Source organism: Nomascus leucogenys, chromosome 1a (genome assembly GCF_006542625.1).
Source record: "Nomascus leucogenys isolate Asia chromosome 1a, Asia_NLE_v1, whole genome shotgun sequence".
NCBI classification, from domain to species: Eukaryota; Metazoa; Chordata; class Mammalia; order Primates; family Hylobatidae; genus Nomascus; species Nomascus leucogenys.
This window is the reverse complement of record NC_044381.1, coordinates 87,054,713-87,080,021: the sequence shown is the minus strand read 5'-3', so window position 1 is coordinate 87,080,021 and position 25,309 is coordinate 87,054,713. Positions and strand designations below refer to the sequence as shown.

Here is a 25,309-nt window from a genome sequence, read left to right as displayed (position 1 = left end):
TAGCTTGCTTCTCCCTGTGTTTCTTCAGTGGAAGGTCCAGGGGGCCACCGTGGGCTTCTTCTGAGGAGATGTGACTCAGGTGAAGGTGTCACCTCCTCTCACACTCAAGTGCCAATGTGTCAGACCCAGTATATTTTAAGCAAAAGTACTTCAGGAAAATGCCACTTGTCAAAACCTGGACTTTGTGAAGTTGGAAGATGTAAGTAGTAGTAAGAGCTGTGGTAATTGCAGAGGAAGGAGGTTTCTGTATCAGAAAGGCATTGGCCGCGCCAGACTCCAGCTAGGAAAACAGTACCCTGCACCTATTACCAACAGACATGTCTTCACTCATTCATTTACTCATCATTCATTCAACAAACAATTTAGGAGCATGTTGAATATATTGAATGACACTCTGGTGATACAAAGAAGAGCAAGACATAGTTCCTGACCTCAAGAAACTCACAGTCTAGGCTGGGCATGGTGGCTCATGCCTGTAATCCCAGCACTTTGGGAGGCCGAGGTGGGTGGATCACTTGAGGCCAGAAGTTCAAGACAAGCCTGGCTAACAGCTCTACTAAAATTTTTAAAAGTTAGCCAGGCATGGTGGCACATGCCTGTAATCCCAGTCACTCAGGAGGCTGAGGCACAATAATTGCTTGAACCCAGGAGGCAGAGGTTGCAGTGAGCCAAGTTTGTGCCACTGCACTCCAGCCTAAGCGACAGAGCAAGACTCTGTCTAAAACAAAACAAAACAAAATAAAACAAACAAACAAAAAAGCTCACAGTCTACATGGGGGAAGTGATCCTGAAGCCCACTAAACTTGTTCAAAGAACAGAGGCAATGCTGCGAAGGCCTGGTGGGGGGATCCTGTGGAACCCAAGGCAGGAGGCACAGCCAGGCCGTAGGAGCCTGAAAGCCCTCAGGAACTGAGCCCACTCTCCCCACCTCCCCCAAGCCACCTGGCCTCTCTCACTCTTGCTTTCCTTGCCCACTGGGCCCATCCTCTTCCTTTATCTCCCAAGGTGCTTCCTCTGATTTATTTTCTTACACACAGCCCAGCACAGTCACCAGCCCTGACACTATATCATGACCTCACAGCTTTGATCACCACAATGAACTGGAACTTCCCTCTTTTCCTCTGACTGCAAATTCTCAATCGAGAGAATATGGCCAACTCTCCGTCTCCAGAGGGCCATTCTGAGAAGGCAGAATCCTTTGTAGAAGGCAGTCACAGTGTTGGGGTGCCTATGGACTGGGTGCTTTGTGTCAAATATTCACTTCTGGTACAAACAACCCAGGTGTGGAGAGGAGGGTGATGATCACATTGTAGGTACTATTGCCCCTTCTGAAAGCCAAGTGATGGGAAGAAGTTTATGACACATGTGGACACCAAAGTGCAGATGCTAATGGCAGTCCTATGCACTGAGCACTCTAAGAGTGACTTAAACAGAGTGCCATGGGACCACAATGGAAGGAAACATTAACTCAGCCTGGATGAATTGGGAAAGACTTCATAGAGAATGTAACAGGTAAGTAGGATCTTGAAGGAAGATGAAATCATGATTTACTTTGGTGAGGGGCTTTATATTGAAGGATGGACAAAAAGTGAACAGCACATTCAAAGGCACAAGGGTAAAGCATGACATGGCATAGTCATGGAATGGCAGCAGTCAGCATGGCTAGGATAGAGGTCAAGAGGAAAGCTAATGGTAGGTGGATCTTAACTGTGGCCCCACTGTGCCCTCTGCTGAGGTTTAGAAGCTATCTGCGATAGGGTCCTGGGCTTAAACTTATGGCCAAAAATGGGGCTAAGAAAGCAGCATCAGGAACACAATTCCTGCCATGGAAGCTGAGAACGAGATGTCAATGGGATTTGTGAGTGAAGCAGATTAGCACAAAAAGCAGGCAGGGAAAAAGAGTTAGACTAAAAGCCTCATTCAGTTTTTTGCCACTCATTATGTTAAAAACAAAACAAAAAAAAAGCCTTTTAGCAGATTAAATAAATGCAAAATCACAAAATCCATTTGTGCCCATCATCGCTCCCATTTTCTGAGTCCTTTCTGGGTTATCCAGGTGTTAGGCTTTGTCAAAACAGAAGCTGGAATGAACCATAGGAGGAGAGTTGAGGAATGCATCCCAGGAATCTGAAGCCCTGGGTACTAGTTTAGATGCCCCCACTAACAATCCATCTTCCCTTTGGATCCATCTTCTCTCTGGATCACAATTTCATGAACTATAAGTGAGGTTTTCATAAATGACCTCTGAAGCCAATTACTTCTAGCTTTAATATTGTGATCCTAGAATATATACAAAAGCAGTGTGTGTGCGTGTGCACACATGCATGCACACGTGCATGCACACACTCAAACTACCTGGCTACCTTGACACACCATTGCAGATGCCCCTTTGCAACTCCTTGGCCCTATGGCCTGTGTATTAGTCAATATGAAGAAGACATTGTTAGCCACTGTGCACGTGTTCATTTTCAGCACTTCTTACTGATTGAGCCACAACATGTCCACCCCTTTGGCTCATTTATCATTAGGGTAATGTTAGCTGCTGTAATAAATAAACCCCAGTATTTCAATACCTTAGCAAAATAAAAGTTTATTTCTCACTCCCATAATAATTCAATAAAGATGTTCTTGGACAGCAGGTGGCTTTCTTCCATGTGATGATTCAGATGATTCAGAAGGACTCAGTTTCCTTCTATTTTGTAACTCTGTCGGCCTCTGGGGCCCTGGAGTGTTCTTCATCTAGCAGTAGATGGAACAAAAATTAGAAAAAGCACACACACACTTCTGACTACCTTGGTTTTGAAGTAACCCTCATTACTTTCACTCGTATTCTTGTATTAGTAAAAGCTGGTCACTTCAACCCACTCACATGCAAAAGAGACTGGGAGATATCATCCTTGGCGGGGCAGCCACTTCCCATTGACCATTCTATACTACAAAAGGATGAAATGTGTTTCAATGTTTGCCTCTGCCACACTCCCTTTGTGATTAAAGATAGATATTTTTACTATTGATGGCCAAGAGCAATCTGACCTATGTCTATGTGGGTTTTCATGGTTTACAAAAAGCTTTTCATATACATGTGTTTGAGTCTGATAAGAACCACAAGTGGTAGATATTCTTATTTTATCAACGAAGTTCTGAGAGGTTAGATGATTTCCCAGGAGAACGCAGAGAGTAAGAGGCAGACACAAACACAGGTCTTCTGATTCCAAATTCAAGCTCTTCCCAGAATATTATGAACCCTTGTGACAAACACCAGAACAAAGAATGAGACTTAGAGGAAGCTGGATCTAGCCGGCGAAAGAGAGTTCCCTAGAGAGGCAGCCAGGGTCCAGGGAGGGAAGGTGAGAGAAGCCAGTCAGCAACTGGTTCTCTCACCCTCCCACAGTTCCCTTCTCCTCTCTTTTGTCTCCATTCTTACTAAGCGAGGCACTTCCTCTGGGGGCACCTGAATGGATGATGTGCCAGTAAAAGCCAAGGGCAGACTGATGGAAATTTCCAAATGAGAAATTTAACTGTGATAAAGTGATTTGGATTAAGGAGCCTGATTACAATTTTCTGATGGAGAGTCATCTGGCCCCAGGGAAGGGGTGATTCAAAAGACATCTTCTTGGGAAAGGGAATCCAAAATAGACTCCTAGGACACAGCCCTGGTAGGTGTGTCATATGGCATTTGTGGCATTTTCAGGAAGAAACAAAGGAGAGGGGAAGTCAAACTGACTTTATGAAAACTAAGATCAGCCTTTTTTTTTTTTTTTTTTTTTTTTTTTTTTTTTTTTTTTTTTTTTTTTTTTTTTTTTTTTTTTTTTTTTTTTTTTTTTTTTTTTTTTTTTTTTTTTTTTTTTTTTTGTATTAAGATCAGCCTTTATTAGTAAACTTGAAGGTAATTCATTATTCTTTTTTCTTACACTTTTACTGAAGTGTAACCAACAAATAAAAAATTATGTATATTTGAGGTCTACAAAATAATGTTTTGATATTTGTTTACATTGTGAAACAGTCACCACAATCAAGCTGATTAGCATATCTGTCACCTCATATAGTTGCCCTTTTTTGTGATGAGAATACTTAAGATCTACTCTCTTAGCAAATTTCAAGTACTCAACACATTATCATTAACTACAGTCACCATGCTGGACATTAGGTCTCCAGAACTTGCTCCTCTTATAACTGCAGGTGTGTACTCTGAGCAACAGCTTCCTCTCTCCCCTACCCATCCCCTGGTAACCACCCTTCTACACTCTGTGTCTATGAGTTCCAACTTTCGTAGATTCCACATATGAGTGAAATCATGCTGTAGTTGTGTTTTCTGTGCCTGGCTTATTTCACGTAGCATAATATCTTCCAGTTTCATCCATGTTGTCCCAAGTGGCCGGACTTTTCTAAGGCCAAATAATACTCCATTATATGCATATCGTGCGTGTGCATATACACATACATACACACACACATACACACACACACACACACACACTACAACTTCTCTACTCATTCATCCATCGACAGACACTTGGGTTATTTCCACATCTTGGCTATTGTGAAGAATGCTGCATTGAACATGCATATACAGATACCTCTTCGAGATGCTGATTTCATTTCCTTTGAATATATTCCCAGAAATGGGATTGCATCATTCTTTCTTAAAAATCTGGAAAGGAGGTGTAGCTCAAGGTAAACTATTCTGGTACCTCAAATCTTTAGATTCTGATTTCTAATCTTAGACCTTTTCCCCCATGTATGTTCTCAAGGGTCATGCAAAGAATCAGGTGATGCCATAAGTTTTGAAAATACTGCAACTGCTCTAGTAACAAAGTATTAGAACTGCTTGATCTCCCAGCACCTTGCCCTCCACTTTATTCTCTACCCCATTCAGTGATAATTTGAGTATTCATGATGCCACCCTTTACCATGAACTAACTGGGTCCTATTTGCCCTCATCAAGGAAGTTATCCTTGAGCTGCTCATGACCAGCCCAAACCCAGAGTTCCACTTTATGAGTTTGCTTCCTCCTAGGCCCAAGTGGCAGGGGAGGAGAGGTTTCAGGAACTGAGAAGGAGAGAGAATCAGGTAGATAGGCCTCTTAGAGAGGAGTGATACCTTTCAGTCAAAAAACAAAGCCAGCGCAAGGCAACCTTACAGGGAATAACACCCTGTCCTCCCTCCCCTCCCACTCTCCCATCTCCCAGTGGACTCCTGGTCATCCAGAGAGCACAAGAACTCCATTGATGCCATGCATAAAAGTTAGTCCCCCAGGCAGAGCACGCAGCAGGTGAAGAAGGGGGAAGAATGGCTCCAGATGGGGCAGGCAGGAGATTTCTGCACACCATATAGAGTTGTTGCAATGATTTCATGAGATAACAGGCTTAGCAAAATGTCTGACATACAGTGAGAACTCCCGGACAAAAACACCAAGGAGATCCAGAGAGGTGAAGCCAATGGCTCAAGGACACACAGCTAGTTCACAGCAAAACCAGGCTGAAGACTCCTGTAGTAGGTGCTCTCTCCACTGGCCCTGACTTTCCTGCCAGACCATGTGATTTTGCTGCTGCTATTAATCTGTTCCTCCATTTTTAGCTTTCCTCCAGAACTTACAACTCCATCATGCAGCCCGCATCATAATGCTTTTTGCAACGGCATGTGCATCCCATCACTCTATCTCTACCTCATTTCACTGCCTCATCAGGTATATTTCATTGTACCTTTCCCTAAACAACTCATTTTTTAGAATCTGATACAGTGAACTACTCAACATCTCAGTAGACACACTTCTTTCCATCATTTAATGGAATTTTTCATCTATATATGCTATATGCCTCTTTAAATGTATAGCAACATAATTGCTATTAAGAATGCTAAATTAGGAGTTGGCAGAAGTGAATTCTAATTCTGGCTCCACCACAAGCTAAGTATTTGACCTGGAGATGGCCACTTCGCCTATCTATTGAGATTTTAGATTTTTCACATATAACCATTAGAATAGATGATTTTTCAGGCTCCTCCCACTGCCAAAGCTCACTGATGATACAAATAAGGAGGAGGAGGAGGAGGATGACTGACAGTGAGCTCCAGTTTTGTACCAGGCACTGTGCTGAGTACATTACTCTCGTTATCTCACTGCTGTATCACAGCAGTGAGAAAAACATCTTTCTGTTTTGAGCCAGAGAGGTTGGGAAGGGTGTACTTACTGCAGCTTATCCTGGTCTCTCCTGACTGAGTCTTAGGAGCAGTTGAGCAACGTGTCCATCATTGTGTGGAGAGACCACATCCAAGTATACAGTACATGTGACCATCAAGTGTGTGAATTCTCAGAGTTGCCCTGGACTTGTAGACAGGCCTGGTCTGGGGTGCCACATACAGTACCATCGACCAGTAGCTAGAGTTAGCGCTCTGGCTAGGAGGATACAGGCAAGACAGCTTTCACAGAGTGCATCCTGACAGAGGAAAAAGGGGCAGTGCAGAGCAGGAGAGGGAGCAGGGGCTGCTTGGGTGAGGTGTTGGTTGGGGGTGGCGTAGAGGAGTTAGAGGAGTAGAAGGAATTGGCCAGAGTACCCCAGCAAGACTTGACAAGAAATGACAAGAGACTTGTGCCCCATACGTAGCAAAGACACTTGCAGGAGTAGGCAGGCATGAAACCAAGGTCATGGCCCTTTTCCTTATCAACTCATGAAAGGCACACAAAGGGGAATGTTGATCCAGGCCCTAGGGTTGAGAGCTTGATTTGGCAGTGCTGCATGAAAAGATCAAGCTTCACCTATTTCCATCTGTGTAGTAGAAAAAGGCCTAACACCACAGACCAGAAGGTCATGGTGCCTGGGAAGGTCTTCAGCCTCCTTGGTGGGCACAACTGTGGCCTTGCAGGTCTTTCAGGAACTTGGGAGTAAATAGCCAGATGAACAGCCTGGTGATCTAGGGTTTTTTTGGTTTTGGTTTGGTTTTTTAGTTTTTGGTTTTTGTTTGGTTGTTGTTGTTTTGCTTTTTTTTTGGTGTTTTGTTGTTGTTGTTAATCTACAAGGGGGTTGGTACTGCCAGCTTCCCATCCCACTTGGATCCTTTTGGGGACCAGGAGTAAGGATGGGCCTGGGGCCCCTTCTTTTTTGGCATCACAGCAGCCCTGAAAAGATGCCTGGCCCCAGCAGGAATTACTTCTCAGCATCCTGACTAAAGATGTCCCCAGTCTTCCCCGCCCCACAGAGGCTGAGCATAGCTCAGGAATCTCCAGGTGGAGGAAGAAACGGGATAGATCTATCTTGCACTTTTCCTTGACTCTTAGTCCTACTGTCCTTAGTGAATGCAGGGGAAGACAGAAGGGGCCTGCAGCTTGCCCTGCAGTCAAGTGTGAGCTCAGACCTGCCCCTTCCATGCCAGGCTGGGGATCTCTGCTGGAGGCAAGGTCAACCACAAACCTCCCAGTGAGGGACAAGTCCCTCCCTGCAGGTACAAGTGCCTGCCTTATTTCTCTTCCCCAAACCCCCAAAGCCTGTACAGGCCTCAGCAAAGTAGTGGCTTTTAATAAGACCCTTAACTGCTCTGGGGAAAAAATGCACTGACTGCTGGATGGAACTCCCACCAGGGCCCAAGCTGGACAGGAAGGAGACGGTTGCAGTTCTAACCCTTAAGGAAGGCAGCTGAGGAGTAGGCAGAGCTCCAGGCCTGCAGTCAGAAAATCTAAGTATGATTCCTGCTCTGCCTTTCCAGCTGGGTGACCCCAGCAAGTCACTGAACTCTTGAGTCTGAGTCCACACTTGAGAAATAAGAACAATGATGCCTGTGTCACTGGGTTGTGGTATTACATACGTATGACAGGGCCTGTATACGTAGCAGGCGGTGTCTGGCACTTGGTAAGTGTGCCGTGAACTGCCTGTCCCCTCTTCTGAGCTGCGAGGAAGGACCAGCCCTGGACAAGGAGTGGCCTGTGTGATCAAATTCCGGGGCTTAGACCCTGTCCCAAGAAAGGCTAGCTGGAGCAAAGGCTGGAGGAGAGTTTTACAAAGGGAATTATCTTCTGTTCACCTGCAAAGACAAGGCGGCAGAATGTGGCACAAGGAATCTGGAGAAGGTTCTCAAGGGGATGGTTGAGGAGGTCATTTCCAGGGATAGCTGTGTGTGCACAGAAGGAAAAAGGCAAAGAGGCCGGTCATGCTGGAGAAAACCTAGAATCTCCACCCCTGCTGCCAATCCTCATCCGGGAGTTCTCCAGCTCTGCAAACCAGACCCGCAGCCTCAGCCGGAATAGATACCCCACAAAACTGGGGCACAGGCTGAAAAACTCCACTGGAGGTCCGCTCCCCACCTATGGCTACATCTCAGCCTGGCGTCTTGTCATCTGGATGATGGCAATGTACCCACCTTCAACAGCCTGAAGCCATGGAATAGGCTCCTCCCCAAGCCCTGCCCCCAAAGCTCTGCCGGCAACATTCCCTACATTCCAGGGAGAGCGAGGGAATGGCAGTCACGGAGAGGCATCCGTGGGGCAGATATGTGGGTGGAGGTAAGAGGAAGAATTACAGAGCGTGCACAAACACCTTTAGCAAGGGAGTCCCCTCTCTGGGTGCAGTACCACACTGGCCACTTCCGGGTCCCCCTGCTAGGTTCCATCATTGGCAGCACCCCAGATGTCCTTGGATGGAAGTGGAGCACCCAGGCCAGGGAAACGAACTAAGCTTTCTAGGAAATAAAGCCTTTTCATTAAAGGAAGCCACCCAAAGAGGCAACAGCCGCCAAGGTTTACCCATTTTTTATTTTTTATAAAACAAGCTACAAACAGTTTCCCTCTCTCCTTCACAAAGGAAAACCACACAACACCGCCTACACACACGATCCTGTGGGAGACAAGATGCCTGGGGAGATCTGGAAGATCCAAACATCTACAGGCAGGCACCGTCTCCATGTGTGCATGCCTCCTCCAGGCCCGGAAGTGGGGCCAGGGTGCAAGGCCCACTCAGCTCCGGCACGTTGAGTTCTCTCATTGGGGCTAACGGGAGGAGGCTTCCTTCCCACATTTCCACGTTGGGGCAGGGCCACAAGTCATTCGTGAGATAACTTCTAGGACTTCCTCCGGGACAGCAGGGACCTCCTTTAGCCCAAGACCCCATCAGATCTTGTCCCAAGAAGGCTGTGCTCCTCCCACAGGGACAGTGCTTGTGGTGCCAACGCCTTCCAGACCCGGAACGGGTGGAGGTACTTTTAGGGATGTCGGGTTGGAATACAAGATGTGGCCAGATTTGCAAGGGTGATCTGAGGAGGGCACCAGTCCAGGGCTACCCAACCTCCCTCACTGCCACCACAGCTGCTTACGGGAAGGGGCACTAAGGGTCACTTGCTGCTCTGCCTGAAGGCCACTTGAATAGGCACAGCACCTGGGCAGAGGGAGCTGCGCCTCGGACCAGAAGGCTGGGCAGCCCACCCTGGAATCCCGGGAAGAAGCCTGTGATGCCTGTGGAAAGATGGGCCGGGATTTCCCCGTAGCTGGGTTATCACCCCTGCCCTTCTAGGGCAGGCAGAATAGGAAACCCAAGATCAGTTTTACTTCTGGAATTAGCTTAAAGCCTGGAAACCCATAAGAAAACTTGAGGGAACATGAAGAACCTCAGTATTGGGTTTTTAAAAAACCAAAAACCAACAAAACAACTTTAGTGTTACCAACAAGGTGACTGACACCTCCCCCAACCCACACACCCAGGCCTGTGATAGCCACTAGGACAACAGAGGGAGATGGAGGAGTGGAGAGGTCGCACCCAATCTGCCCCTGGCACTGAGACAGCTGCGTCTCTGGGAGCCTCACTGGTAGGTTTGTAGGGAGGTGAAGAGTTTCCCTGTTGGCACCGCGCCCCGCAGTGCAGACTTTCTGTCCTGTCCCCTCCCCTGCTTAGATATTAAATATCTACTTTTTAAAAGGCCCTTCTGTGTCTTTTTCTTCTTTGCCTCCCCTCTCGTGCGTTATACAGAGTAGATGCTAACCATGGATGAAAACGTTTCTAGTGACGTAATGCAAATCCTTTGTGGATAATTTGCTCAGAGGGTCACTAAGATACTGGTGCTCCCACCAATGCTGGGCCCTTTGGGGGTCTGGAGAGCAGGAACGCATGGACCCTGTGAGAGCCAGTACCTGTGTGGGCTATTCGTGGGATCTGGACTCCCTTCCTCTACAAGAGCAGTTTCCATCTCTCCTTAGCCCAACCTCCCTGGACAAGGCCGAGAGCCAAGTGACTTATCAATTTTGACAACTAATGGCATGGGGCAATATAGTCCTCCCACCAGAAAAGAACTTGTGGAGTCCGCAGTACAATTGCAGGACTCCCGTCTTTATACACAAGGATCAGTCTCCAAACAGAAGTTTAGTAGGCCCAGGATAGAGTCCTGGATTTTAGAAAGCTGGATTATGTGTCCAGAGTGCCCACCACCCACAGCAGGCAGAGGGAGAGAAATAAACAAACAGCAATGCCAACGCCTGTACAAAAGAACTATACAATTTACATATATATTTATATACAGCATATAAATCTCTTTCTTCTCAGCCCCAACAACACCCTCCCCCACCCACCCAAAACCCCCTAAAAGTTGTCAGTAGCAGATCCAAAAACTTACAATAAGAGAGAGAATAAAGTCTTTCTTCCCTTTCCTTTTCCCCCTGTGGTATTAGATATTGGTGTTTTAAAATGAAACCAAAAACAAAACACGCAAATAAGAGTTATTAAAAGTGCAAACATGGTGGGCACCACTTATGTTACACGGGATGTGGCAGGGCCACGGGCAGCGCTGAAGGTTAGGTGTCTGGTGGTCCATCCTGCTTCCCTGGACTCTCCACCTGCCCTTGGGTTTTCTGCTCCTTAGACGAGGCGTCCTACTGAGAGAAGGAAGGAGAATGGAAAAAAAAAAAAAAGGCGGAGGGGAGATATAAGCAAGAAGTTAGAGTTGGGTTTGTGAGAAATCCAACTATGTCCATCAATTTCCCCACAAGTGCAGCCTTTTCCACCTGCTGTCCTCTATGGGCTAGGTGGGGCTCAGGACTTGCAGATGAGCATGTTTTATTACCAGCCTGTCCTTTGCCACTATGAGGCAGCACCACTGCGACTGAAATAAGTCTGGCATTGGAGAGAACGAGGCTTGGCCTAGGGAAGTGTGGGTTGCAGGGTGTGCACTCTGTTCAGATCACACTACTCTCACATGCCAGCTTTTCAACCTGGGACTGGGATGGAAACGGCAGGGGTTTGTTGACAGGTGGGGATGGCAGAATCCCCTTGGCATTGACCCAGTAGTTCTCTCCTGTCCTCAGCAAACAACCTGAAAATGGGAGCTTAAGTCACCTGGCCAATCCCTTCACCCCTGAGGAGCCCAGAAAGGGGCAACTTACTGAATGGGTTTGTGCCTGCTCATTTTCCCTGGGGGAAACTGCCAAGGCTGCCATCTGCAACAAGCCAGGAACATGTGACACTGAGTGGCCTTGACCCAGAGAACTGGCACCTTCTCCCGTATGCTGGGTCTCTGTCCCCTCTGACCCTCAGAATAAAGAGCAGACTTGGGAAAGAGCAAAAAGGTTGTTTGGCCCTGCTTTTTGCTCTGTGAGTGTCAATGGCTCAGGTGAACTTATTACTGGCCAACGCTTTCACACAAAGTCCCTTTTCCATAAGGCCTGGCTCCTGCTGGGCACCTCTTTGCAATCCCTCAGCTTTCCAATAAGAAGGGCTCTGGGTGCTGATGCACCTGGACAGAACTGTCCCAGGTCTTGGTTCCCCGAGTCACAGAATGTCAGAGGTAGAAGGAATCCAGCAGCAGCTCAGAGCAGAGGAGCGACTTACACAAAGTCCCAGGCTCATTCTGCTGACACCCACATCTCCCCACGGGGGGCTGAGCCATTGTGGAAACTGCCATGCCTGCTCCAGCAGGTCCTGGCCTCCTGAAGAGGAGCAAGGAGCTGGGGGCAAGCACATCAAGAGCTGCCCCCCGAGATGCTTAGGGCCACGTGACTCTGCACGCCCCCAAACCTCTCTGGACCAGTCTACAGCCTGGGAGCTAGAACCACAGCTGTACGGCTTCTGCTCTGCCTCCCTCTCAGAATTGCCTTGAGGATCCACTGAATTCATGGAGGAGGAGAAAAGGCTCTGAGGAGTGTACAGCGCTGCAGAACCCAAGCCCACCCGTTGGTCATGTGAGCCACAGCTCCACATCCCCTGGGTTATGCCAATATTCCTTACAACTGAAGAAAGGAGAGCGGACATGGAGTGGAGTGGGCGTGGGGTGGATATCGGTTTATCCAATTTTACAGAGGACACGAACTCTAAAAGAAGGTGACAGCCCCAAGGCAGGCAGGCAGGTGGGAAGCGGCAGAGCCAGGCTGCTGACTTCAAATCCCACCTTTCCTCCGCTCCCTCCAGCAGCTGCTTCTCTCCTTGCTGAGTAGAAAGGTCAGCACATCTAAAAAGGAGGTGCACAGCAGTCCTGCCCACCAGGCTGAGATGTGTGAAGCAAAATGGAAAGCTAGCCGTAACCAGCTCTTTTTCATGGAGGTTTATGTGCTAATCCTGTTACCTAAGTCCTATCAGTTAATCCTCAGAGTGACTTTATTTGAGAGTGATAAAATTATCTCCATCTTAGGATGATGAAACTGAAGCTTGGAGATGTCAAGTAACCACCCAGGATGGCACAGCTTCCACGTGGCAAAGCGAATTCCGACCTAGCTAGCTGCCTCCAGCATCATGCTCTGAGCCACCAGGGAGGATGGGAGAGAAGAAGCCTGAGCCCCAGGCAGTTGGCATCCTCAGACAAGGCAAAAAAAGAGCTGATAGTTCTGAGAAAAGGAGGCACTAGACCCCACCCCACCTGCCTCACAGGACAATGACAATGATCCCAGTGAAGGTGCTTTATAAATTGGGAAAGTGAAGAAAGAGGCATGTTATGCAGAGAATTCAGCTCTCCAGGGAGGAGTCTGGTTGGTAAAAAATCTGTGTTCCAGTGGAATTTCCAAAAATTCAGTCCCTTGGACCCAAAACTCTCTACTGGTCCCCAAGCTCGGCATCCTTCCCCCAGCCAGCTTCTGCCCCCACCTAGCATGCAAGCCCCTCGCAGCCCACCAGGGGGCACCGCACGACACGGGATGGATGATCGACGCATAGGCTCTGCTCCCGGAGCCCCTGCATGCCATTGACCACAGGGGCTTTTCTGCCGCCCTGCAGAGCAGAGGGATGGAGGGGGCAGTTCTGAGACTCATGCCTTCATTCCCGGACATGTTCCTCTACCGCTACCAATTTCTTTTGTGCCTTCACTATGTACCAGGTACCGTGCTAAGTTCTTCACACACATTATCTGATTACGTCCTCACCAAATCGTTGAGGTAGGTACTATAATCTCCACTTTGCAAATGGGGAAACGGAGCCTTAGAGAGTTTAGGTAACTTGCCAAGGATTAAAGATCCGGCAATTGTCAGAGCTGGGATTAAAATCAAGCCAGGCCCGTCTGACTGTGCCTGATCATGGTATCCCACACCGCTCCTGGGCCTCTCGATAGTGGTCTGTCATCCCACAGGCACTGCCTGCCTGGAAACTGTGGGCTTCCCAGCTCAGGTTGCTGGTGGCACCCTCCACCCCCTGCAACACCTCTACTCCTGCCCACACTGCCCCCAGGCTGGTCTGCTCCCCCTCTTCCCCAGACTCCCCCACTGGCCACTCCCTTGGCTTCACCAGGCAACCAAGACTGGCCTGCTCACACAAGGTGACATCTTCAAACACACTGGGGTCCTTCTCCTGGAGGGGACAGCTGTCTGGCCCAGGAATCCTGAGGCTGGGCCAAGCGCCAGCAGTGGTGGTACCTCACATGCACCCTTGAGCAAAGCGCTACTCCTCTCTGGGCTAACCTTGACTCCTACACTACAAAATGGACTAGAGGACCCACAGAGCCTTCTAGCTCCGGGCTGCTTGGGTCCAGAGAAGTGAGTCCTGTGGTGTGTGTTGAAACGGAGAGTGGGGACACAGGAATCCTTTCTGCCTCTGCACAGGCTTTAAGTCTACTCAGCCTCCACTTTACCCCACCCCATTGATTAATCCTACATACCCTCTTCCTCTTATCTCAATGTTCTACTCTCCCTCACTCCATCACACTCATACACACATATGCAGACACATGCACAGACATACACAGACATATGCACAATGCATGCACACATATATATAGACATGCACACATAGCCATACTTAAAGACATAAGTGTAGACCATGTGCAAACAGACACAGACCTGAATACAGACAGGTGCACACTCAGGCCTACCCACGGAGACATGCACAAACAGACATGTGTATATACATTCACAGACATGTCACAGACACGGGCTTTCTGGCCAGACTTTCAACCAGGCAGTGTGTTTAGGGGTGAACGGTAATTCCAAAGCTCTCTGGTCTCCATAGTCCTACCTTTGAGGTGGGGGGTTCAAGAGGGTGTATTGGGCCAAGAAGAAGGACAGTTGCACTCCAAAGCACCCTAGGGGCCTCTGTGGGCAAAGCTATGAGGATAACTGAAACTAACACTTGTCCGCGGCTGAGCCTGGATTGAGGAGGAACATCCAGGTGACCAGGGATCCCTAAATCTACATTCTACTTCAGTTTTCTCTGGATGCTTCTGTCAGGTCCTGTATGTCAGCTGGGACGGGCAGACACCTAGTGCCTGGAAAGGCTTCAGAGGAAGGCTAGGAGGAGTCCCTGAGCTCGGTGGATCTGAGCTCACCACACTCAGCCATTGCTTGGCTTCCGCGTGCTGTGCAGACCAGAACTACCAGCACGGGAAGGGGGCCGAAGGCAGGGGCAGTACAGAGCATCATCACTCAGCCTAGGAGTGCCCCGGTAGGCCTGGGGTCTACATTACCACTGGATGGTCTCTTCCTGACATTGGCCATCTGCCTGTGCTCTGCGAAAGGACCACAAATTCCAAGTGTGTCAGAGCATAATGTCACCGGAAGGGGCAACCCCCTCATCCACTCATTCCTTCACTTATTCATTCATTTAACAAGGACTTAATGAACTACCAGGTGCCATGTACTGTGCTAGAGGTTAGGAATTGAGAGAGAGAATCCTTTTGGCTTCAAGGGGTAATCGGAAGAGTAAACTGCAACACAGTGTAAGTTCATCTTACGAAGAAGAATAGTAATATTGAACTTCTATTGAGTTATTTCAATTTCTCAGGAACTTTGGGAATGCTTTCACTCACTGTCCCATTTAATCAGCACAACAGTCCTATGAGATAGACTATAGCATTATTCCCATTAAGCAGGTGAAGAAACTGAAATGCAGAATGGTTCAGTAATTTGTACTGAACTGAAATCCAAAATGCTCCAAAATCCAAAACCTTTTAAGTGCTGACATGATGCTCAAAGGAAATGCTCACTGGAGCATACCGCATTTCAGATTTTGTGGATTTGGGATGCTCAACCAGTAAGTGTAATGCAAATATTACAAAATCTGAAAAAGCTCCAAACACTTCTGGTCCCAAACATTTCAGATAAGGGACACTCAAGCCGCATGTGGTGAAAGAGGCAGGGTTTGAACCATTGACTCATTGCTGAGTCCTGCAGACTCAGAGTACTATGGGAACAGAGAAGCACCCGCATCAGACAGGCATGCCCAGAGTAATGAAGTCACACACCAGTAAGCCCCAGAACCAAGGCCAGAAACCAGCCATGGCGGGGCGGGCGGTGGGGGAGCGGGTCCCAAACCCAGGTTCCTATGGAAACCCATCCATTTCCCATGCTACTCTTTGGGTTTACTCTGACAACTGAGGAACAAGGAAAAGGCCTTTTTGTCTTCTTCTGCCAAACTCTCTCCTTAGGAAATCTCAGCTTTTCCAAAGCTTCCAATTCAAATAAGTCAGCATCACCCAAATCTGCATCTTCAGACCCTTCACCTGCATTACAGAGCCACTCATCCTTCATGTGCATCCAACTCAACGTGTCCAAATCATACTTGGGCACCCTCTACATCCCTCTATACCTAACCTGCTCTTCCTTCCATGTTGCCCGTCTCAGTGAGCAGCCCTGCCTCCAGCTGAACAAACCTACCTTTGTCCCATACCCAACTTGATCTCCAATCGCCCACTTCTCTCCATCCCCCTTACCCTGTTATGTTTTCATAACTTGGCCCTCCATCACTCTAGCCTGGACTGTGCCACGCCTCCTATTGGGTGAGCCTGACTTGCTCATTTCCAATCCATGTCCCACCCTGAAAGCAGAAAACTTTTTAAAGAAAAACTGATACTATCTATTCTCTGAACCCCTTCAACAGCTTTCCACTACCCTTATAAAGTCTAAACTCTTTCACCTGAATTTAAAAACTCTCCAACTTCACCTTGCCTCTTGTCACCACCCCTGCTCTTCCTATCACTGTTAAAATATTCACTTCAGTCACACAAACATCCTTCAGCTCATTGAAAACTGTTTCCTCGCCTCCAGAGCTTCACTCCTCATTTGCCTCGGCTTAGAACACTCTTCCCTCTCCTGACCTCTCTGCTTGGCCATCTCCTACTTATGTTTCCAGTAATGGGTTAGACCATAGGTTGGCAAATTTATCTGCAAGAGACTAGATAGTAAATATTTTAGGCTTTGTGGGCCATGTACAGTCCCTCTTATATATTCTTCTTTCAAAACAAACTTACAGTTCTTTACAAATGCAAAAATCATTCTTAGTTCACAGGCTGTACACAAACAGGCCACAGACTAGATTGAGCATTCAGGCCATTGTTTGCTGAGCCCTGGTTTAGGCATCGCTTCCTTCACAAAGTTTTCCAAGGCTGTCTGTCCCTTAGTGTCTTGGGTGCCCCTATATATGTTGCTACAATGCTCTGCACTTGCCCTGCTGTGACAGAGCTTACTAGGTGTTCACCAGAATTCATGCTGTTCTCTTCTTGGGTTCCCTTCCCTAGTGACTGAGTTCCAGCCAATGAATTATGACCAGGAATGTGTGTCATTTCCAGGGCTGGCCCATAAAGCCCAGCCTTCCTAGTGACCGAGCTCTGGTCAGTGAAATACCAGCAGGAATGAGTGTCATTTCCAGGACTGGCCCATGAAACTCCCTCACATGCGCTGCTTCATGTCTACTCCATCTGGTTGACTGAGGATGGAGATGACCCCCAGAGTAACCTCAGAAGCCACATGATGAAGACGGCAGAGTCACTCTCAGCCTGGATCCCAGAGTGACTGCATAGAGCAATCCCTGCCCCTACTCCTTCCCCTACACACACACACACACACACACACACACACACACACACACACACACACCCTACAACCTGCGACCATGCCGAACTATTATATGGGAAAGAAAAATTTTCCACTGTGTCAAGCCATGATGTATGGGTCTACTTGTGACTATAGCCTGGCCCACCCTAGCACACTCTCACAGCATGTATCAAAGCTCATGTGAGTGCTTATTTAAGCTCTGCCTTCTGTGCAAGGATAGAGACCTTATCAGTCAATTCCACCACTGTCTCAAACATCTAGCATGAAGCATAGCACACTTCCAGCAAATAATTGATGAACAGATGAGTACCTGGGATCTCATTTATCAGAGAGCCCTTGGTCCCATGCCTGGTTGGGGGGCAAATATTGAAAGGCCAGGAGCGCAGGGGAGAGCACTCACCTTCTTTGCTAACACCCAGGCAGCCCTTCAGCTCAGGCAGTGAAATGACCTTGTCTTTGTTCAGGTCACAGTAGTCGGTGAAACGCCGGGCACATTTCTTGGGCTTGGCTTTCTTCTTCACATAGCGCTTGAAGGGCTTCATCTCCCGCTTGTTAATGTCGTTGCTGCTATTGCTGTCCAGCTGGCTGAAATACCAGTGCACTACCCGCTCCTCCAGGGTGTGGCTGGGGTCTGGCTCTGAGAACCTGGGCCATGGACAAACACCCCCACCCCAGAGAACACCACTCAGGATCTTGCAGGAACCATCAGCCCTGGTACGACTGCCCCCAGAAAGTCAGGTAGAAACGGCTCCTCCAAGCCAAAGTCCACCCAGAGCGGCTGAGCCTGTGGCAGCATCAAGCCATCCTCTCCGACTCAAATCCCAAGATTGGACCATTCTTTTCTCAGGACTCCCCAGGTGGGTAATCCTTATTATATAAACATGCCGCACCCTCTACCAAAGCCAGAAATGTTCTTGTACATGATGGGTGCTCAAGACAAATTGGCTTGATCTAATTCGCTGAATAAACCAGAGCTGGAATCCAAATTGTCCTTCCCCTGACCTAGCACTCACTGCGGACAAGCTGCTCATCACACGTAAACATGTGCCCTGGGGCGGACTGACTGTGGGGAAGGTGCTCTGAGCATCCACTGTACGCCCAGTGCCAGTCTGGGCCCTGGAGGGTGCACCCCTGGCCTCAAGTGGCTCACTGTCTCTATGAGACAGAGCCAAAAGGTGAAAACAGTCATGACGACTGAATGTGGGGTGTGAGGTTCCCATGGTCCATCACTGCTGGACATCCAATGCAGTGGGAATTGAGAGAAGAAAGCAACTGGGTCAGACACAAACAGAAGTTCCAAAACTGGAAAAGCCTGGACCTACTGGGGGTGAGTCTCTCCAGCGTGAGGTTTTAGTCAGGGGGTCTGGGGTGGACCCAGGAAACCACGTATTCACCAGCACCGCCAGGTGAGTCTGCTGAGAAATGCTGGACTAGAGTCACCAAGAACACTTTCTGGCAGCCAGATGGAGAGTCACAAACACGTCTAACACAGCCCCTCATCAAGTTACAAGGCCAATATCTACGTCTGCACATGTAACTGTATGCAAGGGCCTACTCATCTATGTTATTTACTTAACTGTGTCCTATTTTCTCCCAAAAAGGAGTCAGAGCCATAACTACTATTTACAATTTTTAAAGCCAATAATGGGTCTATTATAGAGGGGCTGCCTGGGATCACTAACCAGGAGAATGGAACCCCAAGAGCCCCATGGCTCCTGTTCCCAGGGCTTGGCACTGAGTGAATGTGATCTAGTCCCTTGTGCAACTTCCCCTGGGCAAGGAGAATAAGGTTGACATTGGGAGTCCCACGCATTCACATCCTCAGTGTGCAGGGCACTGGGACAGAGCGCATGACTACCAGAGGTCAGAAGTGGGGCAGAGGGCTCACTGTTCCACAGGGATCCTAGATCAGGGCCCAAGGCCTGTCTGCACATTCTGAAGCTGTTCCTGGTGGGAAAACTGTTCAAGGCACTTGTCATGCCACTCTCTCTTCTCTGGGGTTTGCTGAGTTTTCCAGAAGGGAGATAATCTCTGACACCTCCCCTGTGAACAAGCCAGCAAACTCCCTCCTCTTCCATCCCACCAAGTAACGTCCAAGTTCAGGGAAAAAGAAGTTCCATTATTGGGGGGAAAAAGCCAGTCACCCATCCCTGTTAGATGCCTATTCCTAATTAGCTGAATTTCAGTCTTGGGCAGGTACTCTGGGCATCCTGGACTGATTCCAGGAGGATGAAATTAGTGGATCTGCCAAGGGGACCTCCTCATGACAGGTTTAACTCAGAGAGTACCTGGTGGAAGGTGTGAGGGAGCCATGGAGAGCTGCCAGCTGCCTCTAACTCTTAGGAAATCTGCTTTGTCATGGAAACCAGGCTCAGGAGGTCTTTGAAACAGGCATGAAGTTATTCATTGAAGAACTCAGATTTTGTCTCTGCCAGCATACACAGTATTCTGGTGTTTTCCATCTTTCCCTATTTTACCTGCAATATTCACTCTTAAGATGGCCCCTGCAGTGCATACCAGCTGCAAAGGCAGAAAATTTTGTTGGGATGCTATTGGTGCAGGTAGGGGAGTGACCTGCCCGTCCCTGCCTTTTCCCAAACAGCAGGGAGGACACAGGCTGTGGAGGAGAGACAGAAGGCCCCCATGGAAGGAACTCAGTTCTCTCAGGCAATGGGGGAGGCAGTCAGGGACCTTCCCGCTCAGCCCCTCCCGCCAGGGAGCCATGAGAGTTCCAAGGCAAAGGCAGCTCTTCCTTTAACCTTTAGGCTCAGTATAGCGTAATGTCTACCTAGAGGCTGGAATAATAAAGCCTCAGTCGCTGAGACGGGAAGGGATGAGGTCATCCCACCCAGAGGCCCTGCCAGGGGAGGCGCGCTCCCTCCAACACGTGTTTCTGGGGCTCCCGCCTGTCCAGCTTTCAGCAACTCCATTGATAGAGCTCTGCCACCCTCCTTTGGGCTATTTTGCAGCAAGAAGCAGTTCTTCTTCTGACTTCACAACCTCCAAGAGTTTCCTTCCATGCCTGAGACTGACCATCATCTGACTCCTGCCTCTTTCCCTGCGTTTCTTCTGATTTTCCCTTCCTGACACCTCCTTGCCAGAAGAACAACATTTTGACTCTCTTCACTCCCATCAAGGCCTCCCAGTGCAGGGCAGCCACGACTTCTGATTGCTGCCCCCCACCCCGCCTGGCTCCCAGCTGAGCCACTGGGCTGAGATGTGCAGCGTTCACTTCCTCAGGAGAGATCCTCTGAGCCCCTCCAGGCAGTGCCTCTGGGCTCCCTCTAACACTGGCATGACTCACAGCCTGCCCTGTGAGGCCTGAGGGTCCTGCTGCCTTCCTTCCTCCTTCCCAGCTAGCATGATATTCTCTGCTTCTGAACTCCTTCGGCTGCCAAAACACCCTCAAACCCCTAAATAAGAGAGCCCTACCTCTACCTATAAGCTGGGTAGCCCTAGGGTCATCTTTAGAATCCAACACTTTGGCCAGGCCAAACTCCAAGTACATTAATAGCAGAAAATCTCAGCTTTGAGTCCATGAGGGATTGTGAACCCTCTGAGAGCCTACACAAAGATATGAGCTCTCTCTCTAGAGAAATGGACATATACAGAGAAGTCTACAGATTTTAGGAGATTAATGGACTCCCTAAATCCCATTCAAAGTCCATGGACTCAGGTTAAAAAAAAAGACAAGAACAAAACAAAACAAAACCCTTGATCTAGAGGAATGGAGGCTCTAGCCATGGCCCAAGAAGGGTATTTAAGCATGATGCTTAAAGAAGAAGATGGAGTGAGACAAAAGACAGTAGCTGGAGGGGTTTGGGGATAGTTTCCCTACTTCCAACAAAAGAATTGAAGGCAGTGGATTTAAAAACCCTGTAAATCAAGTTTCTGGCCTGGCAACAGCCTTAAGTCACAGATGAGGTTGACAGCAGGTACCCACTATGCTTTATACAAGCTCTTGGCTAAGACTTAGATCCAGCAGGAGTCCTAGCGTAGCAGTAAGTGTGTGCAAAAGAAGACCCAAGAGGCCTCTGTTAACTGAAAAGAATCTGAGATTTTTCCTGGGGGAGTGCTGGATAGGCCTGGAGCAGGGAGGCCTCCCCCAGAGCTTCAGGAATCTCTCAAGCAGTCGTTGCTGGAGACTTTCCATCACAGTTAGACCCCCTCAACCACAAAGCCATAGCCCAAGAAAGCCCAAAGCCTTGCCCCTTCCCCTCCCAGCTCCAGGCTTACACTGGCCTCAGGCTCCCAACCTGTCTCACACACGCACACATATATTCCACTGGAGGTCAGGACTGCTGAATTCAAAGCTGCTCATCAGGCAAAGGCTGGGGACCTAAGTTAGAGGGAGCAAGAGCTCCTTAGGAGCAGTGTAACAGCACTCACTTGTCCACACTGCAGACTTCTCAGTGGGTAAAGTTCTACTTCTACTAAAAGGGCTCACTGGGTAGGTACGATATCCAAGTTTCCTTGGATATGGTATGAAAAGACACACCCAAGTGATACCAGATTCCAGATTTTAGAAGACTATGGTTCAGACAACATGAGCCAAACAATGCTGGTGTCTGCCCTACCTCTGGGCTGTTTTTGTGGCTGTCCTGTTGACTTCAGCCTCCAGGGATGAGGAAACCCACTAGAGCCAAGTTCCTCCCCAAACTGGCCCCACGGAGCCTTCTCCCAGTTTTAGAGGTGGCATAGGCTACCCTTCTCCCACAGCACTTTCAGTTTTGCTTCTGCAGCCTCAGCCCCGCCAGGCCTTGGCTGCAACGCACAGCTGGAGAGCCAGCTCCGTTTACCACAAGGAAACCTGCTTTGGCCAAGATCTCGGGCCCCGTTCTGCTGTCCTAAGCAGTTTTAGAGAAGGTAAGGCGGGACAGCCTGGAGGCACTAGCCAAGCCAAGCAGACCAACTGAGCCCCGTCTGGAGTTGGGTCCAGGCCCCGCCAGCTGTGCGGGTGCGGCTGGGAAATGCCAAGTCAGCCACATTCCAGCCTCTTCCTTGCAAAGCCATCAACAGGCAACCACACTGGGCAGGAAGGAGGAAGCCACAGTACAGTCTCCCCTCGGGGGACCACGTGAAGGGCCAAGAGGCTCACACAGCCCTTCCCACCTCCCCTCAAAGTTGACTTTCCCTAGGGGAGGGTGGAGCCAGGAGAGGGTTCCCCTGCTCTAGAAGACTCTGCCAGCTGAGATCTCAGAAATCTTCCTTTGGGACTGATAAATGCTAATGGGTGCTGTAGGAAGGCTGATCTAAGGGGGAACACTGCCTCCTGGAGCCCTGGCCAGAGGGGCCAAAGGGATAACTCACTTACACAGAAAACATTCACCAAGAGGGACTATCATCCATTGATATTTGCAATGCACACCCTCCCATGCACCTGCCATAGAGTTTTCAGACACCCCATTCTACTCTGCCTATTTTTAGATCTTTGTAGCACTGTTTTTTGCTAATGAATCAGGCCAGAAAAGGGAGCAGATGCCTCCCACTCTTCCACTCCCTGCATGTAGCAAGTCTTGAAATCCTATTGATTTCTTTACAAAAGCTTCAGCAAATCATCCCTTTCCCATGGTCCATGCCCTCATCACCCTTCATGCTGACACTTGCTGTCATCTTCCTGCCTGCCTTGCGCCCCTCCAATCCCACTTGCATAGTGCCATCAGGATGACTCTGCAAAAATGCCCACCTAACCCTGCAGCTCCCTTCTGCCCTGCATCTTGACTCCCAGGGCCTGGCACCAGCTGGGCTCTGCCCAACTCTGCAGCCTCATCTCCTACCTGTCCCCAACCTGACTCCCAAACATAAACCATACTACTTCTTACAATTCCTTCCACACTTCCTACCCTGTTCACACCTCACTACCCACATGGTCCCCTCTGCTGGAAGGCCTTTACCCCTGGTCCATCTAGGTCAGGCATTTTCCCATTCGTAAGGGAAGATGGGGCTCCACTGTTGCTCCCATGGAAAGCCTTCCCTCACATGCTCTGGCTCCCCAGGGTCCCTGCAACACTTTTTCAGCCTCTATTATCCCACTGACTTTATACTGCAGTCATATGGTTGTTCTGTATCTCCCCTCCAGGCCAGAAACTATCCCCTTTTCTTCAGATGCCCCAGAACCTAGCATGGAGTTCATACCAGGGGCGGGTTGCAACATGAGAGCTGCTGCAAAGTCACCGCCTCCATGCCTGACAGGAAGTAGACTGGGAGGAAGGCACCTTTTTTCTGCACTGTCCAAACATCTTCTATCCCTTTTTCCCACTGTCCCCAGGTGAGACTGTTTCCCTGGCCTCAGCTGATGTCCAGCTTTAACTACTAGAGTCTGAGAGGATAAAGGAGGGATCAGATACGGCTTCCTTAACTTCATGCCTGCAGCCCCAACTCTGCCTGAATTCCACAGCCAAGGCCAAAACCCAGAGCGCCTGGATTTCCTAATTGTCTTTGTCAGTCCTGTTCCAGACATGCTACCTGACCTCCAGCTGCCCCATACCTCTGCTCCTCCATCAAACAAGAGGGACAACTGGCCAGGGTCTGTCTGCATGGCGCTCCAAGTCCCTGGGTCCTGGCCAGGGTACCCTTGGGCTCTGGTTACAAAATACACTACAGTAAACTTGACAGCTGGCTCCAGCCTTACACTTGGTCTTGTGGTGGTCGGTTGACCCTCTGATGTGTGCCAGAAAGAGGTCTTATCAAGACAGGGATCCATCCATCTATCCCCTGTCCCTCTAGCTATTTATTCTTTTAACATATTTTATTGGGCACCTACTATGTTACAGGCACTAGTCTAAGCTCTGGGAATACAGGAGGGAAGAAAACAGAAAATGTTTCTTCTCTCATAGAACTTAAATTCTCCTTGGGTTTAGGGAGACAGATAATATATCAACAAGCCAGCAAAATATCAGACCGTGATATACGCTAGGCTGAGAGTTAAAAAGGGGTGCTGAGGTACAGGGTGAACAGGCAACTCCTATAGATTGAGTGGTCCTTGAGAAGGTGACATTTAAATAGACAAGCAGGGGCCAGTCATTGAAAGATGGGGAACTGAATTCTAGGAGCAACTGACATAGAGATCCTGGAACAGGCAAGAGTTTGACTTGTTTGAGGAACCAGAACTAAGGAGAACTAGTACCTGGAACATAATGGTGGGAAGGAAAGGAATATGTGAGGAGAGGTGGGGCCGGCAAAGTTGTCCTGAAGGGCCAGCCCAGGTCAGAGTTAGGGCTTATGCTGAATACAGTGGGAAGATCTGGCCTTGACAGCCTTAAACCCTGTTACTACACTGGTAACCCTGACAGCTACCTTCCTGGATAGCAGTTTCTCTTTCTTCTCCCTTTCCCCACCCACTTCCTTGATTTCTAAACTATTTCTTGAAGCATCTTGTCTGTCTTTTGATTAAAGTCCCTCCTCTAGGTAACATAACTACCAAAGGCAGTTCAAATCTTTCATTCCCATCAAAACCAAGTATGGTCAAGCTAATATGAGCTTAAAATGAAAAACATGTTTTGAAAACAATTTTTTTGAAAAACCTCTTCCAACTCTAAATGACACTTAAAACAGAACGGAAAAAAGATCCTCTTCCCTAAAGACACACTGATATTAAAAAATTATAAATTTCTTAGCTTTCATTGCCTATAAAAATCCCTACTGTCTGTCATTTGAGGATAAGGCACAAATCCTACCTTCCCCTGGCAGCAGGGCCCATCTGCGTCCCCCACCTGCAGCGGAGACCACGCATTGCTCTTGGTAAAGCAACCAAGGGGAGCTTGAAGTCCTGCCTCCTTAGGACTCAGGCAGAACTGCAGGTGGGACCCCTGAGCTGGGGGGCAATGCCAGGAGCCTGCAGGAAGGTGTAAGTGGGGAGCCCCCAGACCAGGAACTTTCAAGCCTTTTTTTCCTTTTTTCCTCTCTTCTAAACATAAATATAAACATAAAACATAAATCTTTCATGCCTGTTTTTGCATGAAACAACAGGTATTTTTTTCGTATTCTAAACACAAGTAACATCCAGGCCAACAATACTGCCTTTTCAAAATTCACCCTCTCCCCTCTTCTTGGAGATCTGAATGCCGTCCTCTCTGTCTCGGAGACTGAGCAGCT

At 48.6% G+C, this 25,309-nt stretch overlaps 1 protein-coding gene across 8 annotated transcripts in view; it reads right to left on the bottom strand.

Annotated features, from left to right (window-relative positions):
* Window positions 1-2,466: 2,466 nt before the first annotated feature.
* The window catches only part of SMOC1 (SPARC related modular calcium binding 1), a 156,729-nt gene continuing 133,886 nt past the window's right edge, over window positions 2,467-25,309 (bottom strand). For 2 of the 8 annotated variants that reach the window (XM_030812646.1, XM_030812653.1), the window contains exons 11-12: window positions 17,616-17,860; window positions 2,467-2,739 (exon numbers count right to left, since the gene is read on the bottom strand). In XM_030812646.1, coding sequence (XP_030668506.1) covers window positions 2,693-2,739; window positions 17,616-17,860 — 292 coding nt within the window. In that variant the 3' untranslated portion in view covers window positions 2,467-2,692. Of the gene's footprint in view, window positions 2,740-8,721; window positions 10,847-17,615; window positions 17,861-25,309 lie in introns of those variants that run through there. The other 6 variants (XM_030812648.1, XM_030812664.1, XM_030812658.1 and 3 more) reach the window with 4 other exon arrangements.